The following is a 13,615-nucleotide window of genomic DNA, read 5'->3' as shown; positions in this document are numbered from 1 at the left end:
TGAAACTTGACATTAACATAAATATTTATCTCGGGAGAACTTGGTTGACGATCTCCCTGCACCTCTCGCGAGAGGACACCGCGCCCCACAGTAATGGACGTCGGGGGGAACCACAGTGGGAACGGTGGTGGGCTCCCAGTAAACAACAGACAGAGAGCCATGCTGCCCAACAAGAGCAGAGGCGAGTTCACCCGCAACCCGAGGAAAGACTCCGAGGTAACGTGGACACGAGTCTGTGATTTGTTGTCAGTGAGCCGCAAACAGACGAGGCCTTTTGTTTCTGCTGCTGTGAAACATAACGTTAGCTAAGTTAGCTCGGACAGGCTAACACTTCTAAAATGACCGGACAACGTCGATTAACAGCCCCATTTAACCTGGTTATTGAAACAATTGCTTTGCTGTACACACAGTTGTGTAGTGTTTTATCTGTTGTGTGTCTGTGGTTCATTAATAAGACATGTAACAGCTGTGTAGCGTTAGAGAGCGGCTAGCTGATGCTAGCTGGTGACAGCAGGCCAGCTGCTCAGTGATCAACCTGAAGACAACTCAATCTGTAGCTCCTGTTTAAAAAGTGTATGTCTCATCAGGTGTTGTCCTGGTGTGCTTTTACAATCTCACTATAGATGCGTGTTCACCATAGACTGTATATAAAAGGTGTTAACACGTGTGAAATGTTTCTTTAAATCCCTTTAAGACTCAGAGCTGTTCTCATGGTTTAAAAATCATCAGACAACACGAAGGAAACACACAAACTGAATCTACAGCTGAACCCACTGTGTCACTTAAACTAAAATACGAACTGTCATGTCATCAGCAGTCAGTTCTTAAAAACATCAACTGCCTCACTGCACATAGGTTTTATTAGCAGAATGCACTGTGAAGAATGACAAGTTACCATAACACAGCAGTATTACCTCTTATGTGTTTGTTTCACTTTTGATTACAGTCTGTTTTCATTTTAATATTATTATTATTATTACTGACACTGAGAGTGGGAACTGATCCAAGTGGAAGTTAATCTTAATATGTCATCCATGGTAGTTCAATTGTAGAAAGTTTGAATTGACAGATATAGAAAACAAACGTATAGATTTAACTGATCATTTGTTTTGTGTGCACCATTTGAATCTGTGAAGAAGTTCTTAGCACTGCTGCCCTTTTTAAATTAGTTTAAAAAGTAGCATATATCATACTCATGAACTACTTGTCCTATGTTTGTACATTAAGAAAAAAAGTTCCAACAAGTTGTCTTATAGATAATGAGCCAATCAAAATGTTCCTGCAGAAGCCTCAGTGATATCTAATTATACAGTTTTTTTTTGCTTTCCAAGACATTATAAAATACATATTTAAAAAAAAAAGGAACAGCTGGACATCTTTCCAGAAACATCTTCTGCTTCCTCTTGATAACTCACACGTTTTCATTGGGACTATTTATTCGACATATATTTATTCGACATTAACAATTCAAAAGGGGGGGTGCGCGCGCGCATTATATATAGCTTATGGCTTTTTGTCTTATGTAATACTTAATGCATGATTCATCATATTGCTATGCAACGTGCCACAGGGGATGTCTGAGTCTCCGGACCTGGAGTTTGAATATGCGGACACAGACAAGTGGGCTGCTGAGCTCTCAGGTATGTGGTTTGTTGTTTAACATTTTTCCTGACTTATTTTTGTTCCCTTGAACCCATCATTCTTTTAAAACTTGTAACCTGGACTAAATTAAGATTGTATATATTAATTAATTATATGTCCCCTAATTAAATGTTCCCTATGATCCAGAGCTGTACAGTTATACTGAAGGACCAGAGTTTGCTCTAAACAGGAAGTGCTTTGAGGAGGAGTTCAGATCACATGGTATGTAGCTAAACTTATATACGATCAAAAATTTATGAATTAAACAGAAACATTTTATTACATCTAGATGAAGAAAACACACTCAGTTTATAAGGAAGAATTAGCCAAAACAAATGCAGTGAAATCCAACAGTCATGCAATAAATCGTCCATTCATGAAGTTTATGATCTTCACTCTTTTTTTTTTTACTTATTATCTCCACCTCTGATGCGCCTCAGTGTCTGATAGAAAGTGGGCCGAGCTCGATGAAGCTCATCACAGAGCTCACGCTATGCGCCTGTTAGACGGTCTGGAGATGATCGCCCGGGAGAAGAGGCTGAAGGTCGCGAGGGCCATTCTCTACATGGCTCAGGGTCAGTCCACATCACTTGATGTTAAATAGGAAATGATGGTGGAAGTGGCTTTGAACAGGGAGGTATTTACATTTAGTTTCTCTCCAGGAACCTTCTCAGAGTGCAGCTCCGAGGCTGAGGTGCAGCACTGGATGAGATACAACGTCTATCTGCTATTGGACGTGGGGACCTTCTCTGCTCTAGTGGAGTTGCTCAACATGGAGATCGAGTAAGTTCTCCATAATTTTTATAACAATGCAGGAGTTAACCTGAAATCTAAAAACACTAGTTTTCACCACAAGACATAAACATTTATTGAAATACAGTGCTAAAGTTGAATCATGTAAGCCGTTTTTATGTAGATTTTAACAGACAGAAATGTTTGGTTTCACCTCTTTCAACTTATTCATTGATATTTTTTGAATCGTTTACAAAATAAAATTGGTGGATGCTGGTTGGCTTGGCAATATTAGAACATTATTATACATTAATTAAACAAATAATGTTTCTTATTGAATTGTGTGGTGAAACTAATGTATTGTATAAAATCCATTTCCTGTCTTTCAGTAACAGCGCTGCCTGTAGTAGCGCCGTGAGAAAACCAGCCATTTCCCTCGCGGACAGCACAGACCTCAGAGTGCTGCTCAACATAATGTATCTCATGGTGGAGACCATCCAACAGGATGACCCGACTGACAGACCTGAATGGAAAGTCATCCGGGAAACCTTCAGAGCCGAGCTGGGTACATTTGATCAGAATATTAAAAGCTGTAGTGGTGTTATGGACCTAAACAAAAATCTTCCATATAACTGAATTCCACTCTTTTTCTCTAATATAGGATCTTCTCTTTTCAACAACGAACCCATTTCTGTCATGCTCTTTGGAATGGTTACCAAGTTCTGCAGTGGACACGCCCCCCACTTCCCAATGAAGAAAGTGTTGCTACTGTTGTGGAAGAGCGTACTGGTAGGAGACGGGAATCTGCCTCTCATGACTGCTAACTCTAATTAATCTGATTTATACATTTACTTATACATTTAATAACCTCCTGTGCTCTCCTCCAGTTCACACTCGGAGGGTTTGAGCAGCTCCAGAGCATAAAGGTGCATAAGCGCGGGGAGCTGGGTCTACCGCCTCTTCCGGAGGACTGCATACGAGTTATACGCAGCATGAGAGCTGCTTCTCCTCCCGCATCTGCGTCTGACCTTATCGAGCAGCAACAGAAGCGGGCACGCCGTGAACACAAGGTAGTGATCACTGCTGCTCGCTGCTCTGAGATCAGATGTTCTGTGGGTTAGAGCTACCTACAAGTCAAATGTGTTGTTTGTCTGATTCAAGATATTCAAGTTATTCAGTGAAGGGTTTGTAAAGACCATCTTTCAATCTCCTCACCGCTCATAACTTCTCAGATAAAAAAAACATTGGAATTTTGACAGTATTTAAGACATTTATAAGACACAGAGATTTTACACATACTGCTTTAATTATTGAGCGCTCAATGTCCCATACTGAGACACATACAAGAGATGCACTGCTTCGACAAAATAGTGTGAATCCTTTTGCTTGCACATATAATTTAAACATTTAAAATTACCCCCCCCCCCCCCCCCACATGTAAATGTTTGGAAAGCAACATGACACAAAGATTGAACGGTTCTGTAGACAGTTGTGTTAACAGTCTTGCTTGTTGTGCAGTCTCTGATCAAACAGGACAATCTGGATGCTTTCAATGAAAAGGACCCTTACAAGGCCGACGACTCTCGCGAGGATGAGGATGACAGCGACGACAACGACAACTCTTTAGAAGCAGAGACTTTCCCGATCGAGAGGGACGAGGTGATGCCTCCCCCGATACCTCTCCCTCCCTCAGAGAGGGTCTCCTTCCCCAAAGGTCTGCCGTGGGCACCGAAAGTCAGGTACCCTTCACTGTGACTGAAAAATAATCCTGCCTTTGTAAAAACTTTGAGTTAGGGAGACATTTAGGAAGATGGTTTCTTTAACCTAAATCTAGAAAAACCTTTGAAGATTATCAGATTAGATCCTGTTCTGGTTTGACACTGTCGTCTTTTCTCCCACAGGGAAAAGGACATTGAAAATTTCCTGGAGTCTAGTAGAAGTAAATTCATTGGTTACACCCTCGGGAGGTAAGTAAGCTCTAAACTACAGCAGGTACTTCTCTGTACGCTGAACAGAAAAAGACTCTTACTGTATTCTCTTTGTCCTGAATAATGTATGAAAACGTATAACTCGTTATTATTGTGTCCTGCAGTGACACAGATACGGTTGTTGGCTTACCCAGGCCAATTCATGAGAGCATCAGGACATTAAAGCAGGTACTTCATTTCATTAATTATACTTTCCCGAGAGAATATTATAAGTATATTTCATAGCTGTAGTAATCAAGGACATCAATTTACCAAGTTTTTTTTATTTCAGCACAAGTACGTGTCCATTGCTGAGATACAGATTGCAAAGGAGGAGGAGTTTCAGAAAACACCTCTGTCTGGTGTAAGTGGAAACCAAAATCATTCACTTTCATAATACAGTTCATTAATTTGATGTGACTGACACTACTTTGTAGTAAGCATGTGTTTCTGAATAAATGATAGAATACACAGACTTGGTCAATGTAACCCTTGACCATTTGTTTCGTAAAATGTTTTTTTGTGTTTCAAGTTTCTTGTTTTGTGTCTTTTTCTCCAGGGTGAAGAGGATGTGGAGATGTGCGCCACAGAGCTCCTCTATCAGGGAATCCTACCCAGTTTGCCTCAGTACATGGTCAGTGTGTCTTAGGCTCTGTGCTTTTCTAAGACTTTAATTTTTGATATTATTCATGCTAATATGGATCACTCACCATCACTAAAAACTGTTCATTGTACTGTTTGGTACTAGTTTAAATACTTCTAATTACTAACTCCGAATTTAAATAAAACAAAGTGTTTTACTTGTATACATCTATATAACTACTCACAGTGATATATACTGTATATCAATCATGATATATAATTATCTCTCACTGGAGTATTGAATGGTAACTGACACATCTCTCCCTGAATATCAGATCGCTCTGCTGAAGATCCTGCTCGCAGCAGCTCCAACCTCCAAAGCCAAAACTGACTCCATTAACATCCTGGCGGACGTGCTGCCAGAGGAGATGCCGTAAGTGATGATGTGTCTTTTAACAGGTTCAACAGCTATTTCAGTAGTTTAGATTCTCACCTGACCTTTTACTTCCCTCCTCTATCGGACTCTGCAGAACCACCGTGTTGCAAAGCATGAAACTTGGTGTTGACGTCAATCGACACAAAGAGATCATTGTAAAGGCCATCTCTGCAATCCTGCTGCTGCTTCTCAAGCACTTCAAACTCAACCACATCTACCAGGTACGGGCGACACACACATCCTAACCATCGGTTTGGAGTAGTTTGGCTCTAATAAATATTTACCTAACTGTTCAAAAATATTACAGAAATGCTTAATATTGTATGTCTGTGTCTGTGTGTTGTTCTCATAGTTTGAATACATGGCTCAACACCTGGTGTTCGCCAACTGCATCCCTCTCATTCTGAAGTTCTTCAACCAGAACATCATGTCTTATATCACTGCTAAGAACAGGTAATTCAAACATCATGTACAGTATTGATAAGTAATGGCAGTGAAATGTGCTTGAATTCAAATGTATTAACATTGACTGTGTTCCCTTGACAGCATTTCAGTACTTGACTTTCCACACTGTGTTGTGCATGAGCTGCCGGAGTTAACAGCAGAGAGTCTGGTAAGTTTTTGTATTTCTGATGTTGTGCAGTTGTCACCATCTAGTTAAACACGATGCTGCGTTTACTGCTTGTGTCAAACTTGTAAATCGTAATGTGGATCCTTTCTCAGGAAGCGGGAGACAACACTCAGTTTTGCTGGAGGAATTTGTTTTCCTGTATCAACCTCCTGAGGATTCTCAACAAACTGACAAAGTGGAAACACTCCAGAACAATGGTGACGGCACTTCATCACAGTTTCACCTTGACAGATGAATCATGTTTACACTTGTTACCGGTGTATTTCTCAACTTCCTTCATTTCACTCCCAGATGTTGGTGGTGTTCAAGTCGGCTCCCATCCTGAAGAGGGCGCTAAAGGTCAAGCAAGCCATGATGCAGCTCTATGTCCTCAAACTGCTCAAAGTGCAGACCAAGTACCTGGGACGTCAGTGGAGAAAGAGCAACATGAAGACCATGTCCGCCATCTATCAGAAGGTCCGCCATCGCCTCAATGATGACTGGGCGTACGGAAACGGTGAGTGTGAACAATACATCACGGTTTAAATGCTAGTGTGTTAAATTCAATGATGATGAAGCCTCGGCTGGACCTGCAGAACATTTCCAACTGTATTTTGTCAATTGGGAACTATTCTGATAATCAAATCTTTGTTAAGGTATTTAAATGTATTCTGTCAAATAAATCTGGGTTTTCATATGGACAAACACAAACACTGGCACCTTTACGCCTGTGAAAGCCTTGTATCAACTGATAACACAAAGTGGTCGGGCTCCATAGACCAAACTGTTTAATGATTTGTCTGGCTCAGTATTGTTGTTCTATGATGATTGCTGTCTCTCAGATCTGGACGCTCGTCCCTGGGACTTCCAGGCCGAGGAGTGCGCCCTGCGCGCCAACATCGAGCGCTTCAACAGTCGCCGCTACGAAAAAACCCATAACAACCCAGACTTCCTACCTGTGGACAACTGTCTGCAAAGTGTCCTGGGACAGCGCCTGGACCTGCCGGAGGACTTCCAAATGAACTATGACCTCTGGCTGGAGCGGGAGGTCTTCTCCAAACCTATTTCCTGGGAAGAACTGCTACAATGAAAATCGACCACTGTCAAGATCAGGATGGTTTTAAGAACAGTTTCAATCAGGAGTTCAGAGAAATCACCAACGTGCTCTCGTTGATCAAATGTTGATGAAAGCGTTTTGTTACTTATTCTGTACAGACTGAAGATCACAGCTGGATTTCACTCTCATTCATCTTCACATTGGACCAGTGTGATTTCTGCCGTTTGACCAGGGCTCCAACCAAATGCTTTTTGTGATGAATTTAGCATACATGTAATTTCAGTCCCTCAGACTTTTCCCAAATGAAATGGCTGAAAACCAGTGCAGTGCTTAATCCTGCTTCATTTGTGGCTGTAACTCAACTCCTAACTTACATTTCCAGGTGTCTGTGTCCCTCCTACAGCAGATCACTGACCTCCACCCGGAAGCACCACATGACACTATGATCTCTCTGAAATTATAACAAGTTTATTTAGATTATATTTTATGTTTTAAATGTGATAAGGCTTTAGGAAGTAAATGTCACATTCCTTGATCTCTTACACCTCTTTAAGTCTATTTTCTTAAGAGATATGAAAAGGAACAAGGCTTTGTAGTCATAATGTGCATTAAAAACGAGTTATTTTCTAATAATCATTTCCTGAAGGGGACTTCTGATTTCCACAGGGGATTCTGTGGCTGAGGGTACAGCAGTTGAACATTAACCAGAAGGTTGGCGGTACAATTCCAGTGTTCCCTCTATACATGACAATGTGTCCTTGGGCAAGACACTGATCCCCTGCCCTTCTTTGAATAAGTGCTGTCCATAGCTGCATCGTCTGTGTGGGTGGGTAAATGGGAATAACCTGTACTGTTAAGTGCTTTGAGTGGTAATCAAGTCTAGAAGAGCGCTTTTATAAACATTCTGTTTTCATTCTGTTGCATTTACAAGTTATTTCAATTTAATCAGTATTTTTCTGCGCCTCACCTGAAGGCTGCCTACACATCTTCTCCCTGGGACCATTTAGACATTAATGTACAGGCTTGAATCTTTGCGTTTTAGAGTATTTTTGATGAACTTTGTTAAAAGCGTTTGTATGTTGCCATAATTTGATTCTGTGAAAGAAAAATAATCATCAGAGCTCTGGTTTGAGATGAGTGTTACCTGAAGTGAAAAACTCAATTGGGGGAGAAAAAAGGTTGGCAGTTAACCATTTTTTTCTCTGTATTACATTTTTCTACTTTTTGGAATTTTGTTTGTTTATATAGATTAAGGAGAAGACAATACATGTATATTGGGAGACTTATTTATCATGGCTTTGTCAGGTTTATGACTTCAAATACTGTAATAAAAGTAAACTGTCGTTCATGTTGCATTTATTTTTCTTGTTAGGGCCTGAGCAGGGAACCATCTTTTCCAAACTTCAGTAGTTGAAAACATTCATAGTGTTTCATTGCATTCACTAACAATACAAACTATGCTTCTTGACATAAACATATGATAAGATAAAATAATTGACTGTTTTGCAATATATAGTATGAGGAAGGATGAACTTCACACCTTCATCTCAAATTGCCCAGCCTCGTCTCTGCTTGTGCCCTTTCAGCCAATCAGGAGCTTCCTCCACCTACTTTCTGGTTCAAACTATCTGCTCTGTCATAGTGGTGTCATAATGCTTAAAAAAATGTGTACATTTATTCTATACTGGATATAATTGCAACAAGGATCTGTCTGGTGTGGGCCTAACCCCTGCTTGTCATCAATTAGTGTACCACATCATCAATTCAACATGAATATGGCTGACTGTGTGCATTTACTTTCGAGAGGGGCTGTCCTACTGCCTGTTTTTAAACACAGAGTGAGATTGTTTACAGACACACCCACTCACTTCCTGTCTACAGATTGAGGAAGTGAAAGTAAACTTCTCTTGCCACTTTCGGTGTCGACCACCTCACTTCTGCAGACACTGGTACCGGGAGTAGAGGAACATCTGTCCCGAGTCATGACCTCCTCTCCGTCCGAGCTGCTGAGAGACGCACCGAGGAGGCAGCTGCAGCAGCAGGATGGACCGGGACCCGCCCTGCTGAGACCCCACCAGGGGCGCGCTGACCCCGGGACAGAGGGGAGCGCTCAGTGCGGCAGACACAACTGCCCGCTGAACATTTACTGCTGCACCGACGGGGAGATCATCTGTGTGAAGTGCGCTTCACACGAACACCGGGGACACCGGATCGGCTGCGTGGAAGAGGAGCGGAGGAGGAAACAGGTACATAAAACAAACAACCCTTTTTCCCCCTAAAGTAAGCAAATCAGTGGAGAGACTTTACCTGCTGCACTCACACGAGCGAGGAAAAGAGTTTCATATAATAACAAAACGTTGTACAGCACATTTCTAAACACAGTTACAATGAGCTTTGAGGGAGAAACCTAATAAATAACTGAAGGCAAACAACCAGAAACAATTGAAATAAATTTGAAGATCTTAAAGCAACAGATAAACAAATAAACAATGTTAGGCTACACATGAGAAAAGGGTCAAATAGATCTAGTATAAGTACTAGACTTTTACTTAAAAGACAGTATAAGTAAAAGTCCCCGTCACGTCTGCTCCTCAGCCTCAACATTAGATTGTAGATGTTTTTTCTTTCTTATTCAAAAAGCAGAAGTTGCAGTGATTTTTGCACAAAGTATGTCTGAATCAGTGAAGTTCATCCTGTGCAGCAGCTTCATGGAGGAAAAAAAAACCTGCAGTTTCTGGAAACACCAGTTGTTGTGACTTGAACTCATCTTCAGTGATGAACCTAGGGTCAGACAGTGCCTGTAATAACATTATGTCTATTTACTTTATTCACATTATAATGTACTTTCTAGTTATTCATTGTGAAATATATGGTAAACTGTAGAATATCGAGCCTCAGTTACATTTCCTGGTATAGGGGCAACCACATCTGTGGGAACCACATCTTAGGAAGTGTGAAGGAATCTTTGGCTTTAGTTCTGATGTGTTAAGGTTTGTCTTTACACGACACACTGAGGCCTGCGTATCCCCAGTGGAGCAAGGTTGAAGATCAGATATCCTTACACAATACAGCTGCTATTTCTTTACTGTTAAGACATAATGATATACTCAACATACATATACAAACGTATTATATATATATATATATGTTTTTAGTAAAGTAATTGAAACCAATTTTGAGGATCAGAGCAAAAACCAAATGAAAACAATGTTCAGAGCAAACCAAACTACGACAACTTAACACATATGTCAGAGCTTTGAAAAAAAAAAAGTTGCATTGCTGTACCGACGGGATTCAAACGACTGATGTGTCCACGTGTCCGTTTAACACACGTTACAGGAGGAGCTGAAGAAGATCCAGACCAAGTCCAAACTGATTCTGCTAAACCGAAAGAGGAAATTCAGAAACCTGAAGAAAATCCTGGAACAGATTCCGGTGAGGAGCACGTGTGACAGTGTGATCTTTATACTGTTTGTATGAATGGACCCAGATACAGTTACATGGATCCCACTCACCTGTGTGTGTATAAAACAGGAGGAGGCGGTACAAACGGCGGACTACTGTGAAGCTGTGCTGGCCAGTGTCATTGACTCGCTGCAGAAACATTACTTCTCAGTGAGGCAACTGATTGGAGCCCAGGGGGAGGAGGCGGCGGCTCGGGTTCACGGCTCCATGCAGACCCTGGAGGCCGAGATGGAGGAGATGGGAAAGCGGGATGAAGAGCTGAAACGTCTTGCGCGGACGGACACAGATGTCTGTTTCCTGCAGGTACTGTGATCACACCTGTGTCTGAAAGATGTCCCCATGCCTGTGCCTCTTCCTAACTTGTTTCCCTTCGCAGAAATGGTCCCCACTGCAGCGTCTCATTGAAGATGACCACCTCCAGCCTCTGGACGAGGCCTCAGAGGACCCACTCCTCCCCTTCCAGTTCACAAGAAGAGCTGTCGAGCGGATCGGGAGGCAGATGAAGAAGTTTTGCAACAATGAGTTTTCCTTGCTTTCTGACAATGGTTGGTGTCTTTGTCGATATGTGGAAATAATGTCTCCAATCGCAAATTTATTTTAAAGAATATTTGTGCCTGTGTTGATTGTAGTTGACAGAGGAGAGCAACAGGAATCAGCAGAGGAGACAGAGGAGGCAGAGGAGGCAGAGGAGACTGAGGAGACTGAGGAGATTGACATGGAGCAAGAACATGAAGCCAGTGTCTCACAGTTCCACGGTGTGTATTCAACTTTGACCAAATGTTTATGTTTGAAATGAAGAAGAATGAATTCTGTGGATTAATGCAATTCTGCCATCTTGTGAAAAGTCCTGATACACATTTAAAGCCCAGTTTCTACACAAAACACTCACACACACACACACATTCATTCACGTCTCTCTATAGTTGTGAGGACACTCATTGGCATAATGCATCCTCTAACCCCTTACCTAATGCAACTAAATGCCGAACCCTAACCTAATTCTAACCCAAACCCTAAAACCAAGTCTTAACCGTTAAACAGCCCATTGAATTTGTGAGGACCAGCCCAAATATCCTCGAGTCAAAATGTCCTCACAATGATGGGGGTTGGCCAAATTCGCCCTCATAGCTATAGACATGGCAGCACCCACACACACACAAACACACACACACACACACACACACACACGTGTATGGCTAAAACCGTAGCTCATTATAAACAGCACAATTAATCACAAGACCTTGCACCATGTGTTGTTGCACTTATGTCACAGTTTATAGTGGTATACATTATTAGGAATAATGATCAGCAACTTTTCGGACCCTCGTTGTCATTGTTGTGCATTTGATGCTGTGATTTTTCAGGGGTGACACTTCCTGATGCGTTGATGTCGTCCTACAGGTTCCTCAGGAGGTGACAGCTCTCTGACAGAACCGGCTGAGGAGCCGACCACCAGAGCAGAGTTTCTCCACTGTGAGTTTATCGTCTCATTCAGTCCACTTATCTGCACTGGGCTCCACCATCGCGCACCACACCTGTGCTGTTTCTATCCTCACTTCTTTCTCTTCCGTGACCCCAGACGCATGTGACCTCACCCTGGACCCCAACACAGCTCATGAGGAACTGGTCGTGTCTGTGGGAGGCAAAGAGGTAAAGCGGAACACTCAGATATCGACCAGCTCTTATCAACCGATCCGTCACCCAGAGAGGTTTATCCACCGGCGGCAGGTGCTGTGCAGGGAGGGACTGCAGGCCGAGCGCTGCTACTATGAAATCGAGGTGGAAGGCGACAAGCTGGAGATCGCCCTCGTCTACAAAGGCATGGAAAGAAAGTCCCGCACCAAGCTGTCGGCCTTTGGGGGCACTGCCTCCTCCTGGAGCCTCGATCGATGGGCATACTACTCAGTGAGTCACAACAATGACAGCGTTCAGCTCACAAGGTGCCCCGGTCACCACAGGATCGGGGTTTATCTGAAGGTCAAGGAGGGGACTCTGTCGTTCTACGAGGTGTCGGACAGTATGATCTTTCTTTACAAGGTGGAGGCCAAATTCACCGAGCCGCTGTATCCAGGCTTCTGGCTCGGTAAGGAATGTTCCATCAGGATCTGCGATTTGACACAGGATAGATGATGAAGGATTTAGAGGTTTATAAACACCCAGTTCATATCTCAGTTTCCTTTTGTACAACTAGTATAGATTATTTATTTTTTGTTTTATTCCTTTTGTTACAACTATGTACTTTTCATCACATTGTATTTAAGTCGTCTGTTGCTGGTAGTTTAATATTTCTCTGTGAGCTTAAATATAAACATATGAATTTATTATCTTTTATTCTTTTGAATTTTATTTACATTTCACAATGTTAAAGAAAGTGAAAAGAAAAAATACTGAATCTGAACCCAAATTGAATGGGTTGCTTAGGTCATGCCCCACCCCTTACTGAAATGTCATGTTTCATGTAATCCTGCAAACAAACAAACAAATAAAAAATAAAAATCTAACCTTGTTGGTGACAGTTACCAAAAAAATTCACATATGCAACAGCATGTCCTTTCTTTACATTTAATATTTTAAATGATGTTCACAATTGTTTTTATTTTTTTTCAGTAACTGTATCATACAATCATATCGTGACTGAGGAAGGAGATAGACGGAAGCTGTAAAGGGACATTTCTAAATGTGACTCCTATACAGACAGTGCTTGAGATCAATTAGGCCCTGCACCTTTAAGAAGGAGTTTACTACACAGTAAAATACAGTGCAAGCGCAGTCACGCACGCACACACACACAGACACACACACACACACACACACACACACATGGACTTGTCAGGAAGGGCCATTACATCCCTTTGGATTTGAGGGATGATCCCTAATCATTGCTTTAAACTGAAACTCAGGTGTTAACCTTTCCTTCAATTATTCTGTTGATATTGCTTTTATACCGACCTTAAATGAACATGACATGTGCCAAATGCCATGACAAAACTTTTTTATTGCAGTCCTACTAACAAAAAAAAAAAATCAATCACATTCATTATTACGTCATGTAACATTTAATGCTAAAACAGTTACAGACTACTTTTTAAGACATTGATATATGTCACATGAATAAAATCCATCTT

The 13,615-nt window shown here is 41.7% G+C and overlaps 2 protein-coding genes across 2 annotated transcripts; both read left to right on the top strand.

Annotated features, from left to right (window-relative positions):
* The first annotated feature begins 59 nt into the window (after nt 1-59).
* Nucleotides 60-8,368, top strand: strip1 (striatin interacting protein 1). The gene is made up of 20 exons (XM_062401475.1): nt 60-216; nt 1,571-1,640; nt 1,789-1,863; nt 2,082-2,216; nt 2,304-2,424; nt 2,763-2,938; nt 3,035-3,162; nt 3,261-3,443; nt 3,892-4,112; nt 4,275-4,340; nt 4,466-4,529; nt 4,633-4,704; nt 4,900-4,974; nt 5,258-5,355; nt 5,453-5,579; nt 5,711-5,811; nt 5,905-5,971; nt 6,082-6,186; nt 6,281-6,485; nt 6,811-8,368. Exons 1-20 carry the CDS (start codon nt 94-96, stop codon nt 7,056-7,058), a joined length of 2,460 nt encoding a protein of 819 aa, XP_062257459.1. The 5' UTR covers nt 60-93; the 3' UTR covers nt 7,059-8,368.
* A 546-nt stretch (nt 8,369-8,914) lies between these two features.
* LOC133966499 (tripartite motif-containing protein 16-like) lies at nt 8,915-13,022 on the top strand. The gene is made up of 7 exons (XM_062401463.1): nt 8,915-9,271; nt 10,365-10,460; nt 10,560-10,793; nt 10,867-11,035; nt 11,120-11,245; nt 11,892-11,963; nt 12,070-13,022. Exons 1-7 carry the CDS (start codon nt 9,008-9,010, stop codon nt 12,618-12,620), a joined length of 1,512 nt encoding a protein of 503 aa, XP_062257447.1. The 5' UTR covers nt 8,915-9,007; the 3' UTR covers nt 12,621-13,022.
* The last annotated feature ends 593 nt before the right edge of the window (nt 13,023-13,615 follow it).

The sequence above is a fragment of the Platichthys flesus genome, chromosome 2 (genome assembly GCF_949316205.1).
Source record: "Platichthys flesus chromosome 2, fPlaFle2.1, whole genome shotgun sequence".
NCBI lineage: Eukaryota > Metazoa > Chordata > Actinopteri > Pleuronectiformes > Pleuronectidae > Platichthys > Platichthys flesus.
This window is presented reverse-complemented; position numbering and strand designations above follow the sequence as displayed.

What these genes read in the sequence shown, in the direction of transcription:
- strip1 (XM_062401475.1), top strand. Translation starts at nt 94, where the DNA reads ATGGACGTCGGGGGGAACCACAGTGGGAACGGTGGTGGGCTCCCAGTA. An exon ending in CATTCTCTACATGGCTCAGG is followed by an intron (nt 2,217 to 2,303) that starts GTCAGTCCACAT and finishes GTTTCTCTCCAG; the next exon opens with GAACCTTCTCAGAGTGCAGC. An exon ending in AGTTAACAGCAGAGAGTCTG is followed by an intron (nt 5,972 to 6,081) that starts GTAAGTTTTTGT and finishes ATCCTTTCTCAG; the next exon opens with GAAGCGGGAGACAACACTCA.
- LOC133966499 (XM_062401463.1), top strand. Translation starts at nt 9,008, where the DNA reads ATGACCTCCTCTCCGTCCGAGCTGCTGAGAGACGCACCGAGGAGGCAG. An exon ending in CAGTGTCTCACAGTTCCACG is followed by an intron (nt 11,246 to 11,891) that starts GTGTGTATTCAA and finishes GTCGTCCTACAG; the next exon opens with GTTCCTCAGGAGGTGACAGC. An exon ending in CAGAGCAGAGTTTCTCCACT is followed by an intron (nt 11,964 to 12,069) that starts GTGAGTTTATCG and finishes CCGTGACCCCAG; the next exon opens with ACGCATGTGACCTCACCCTG.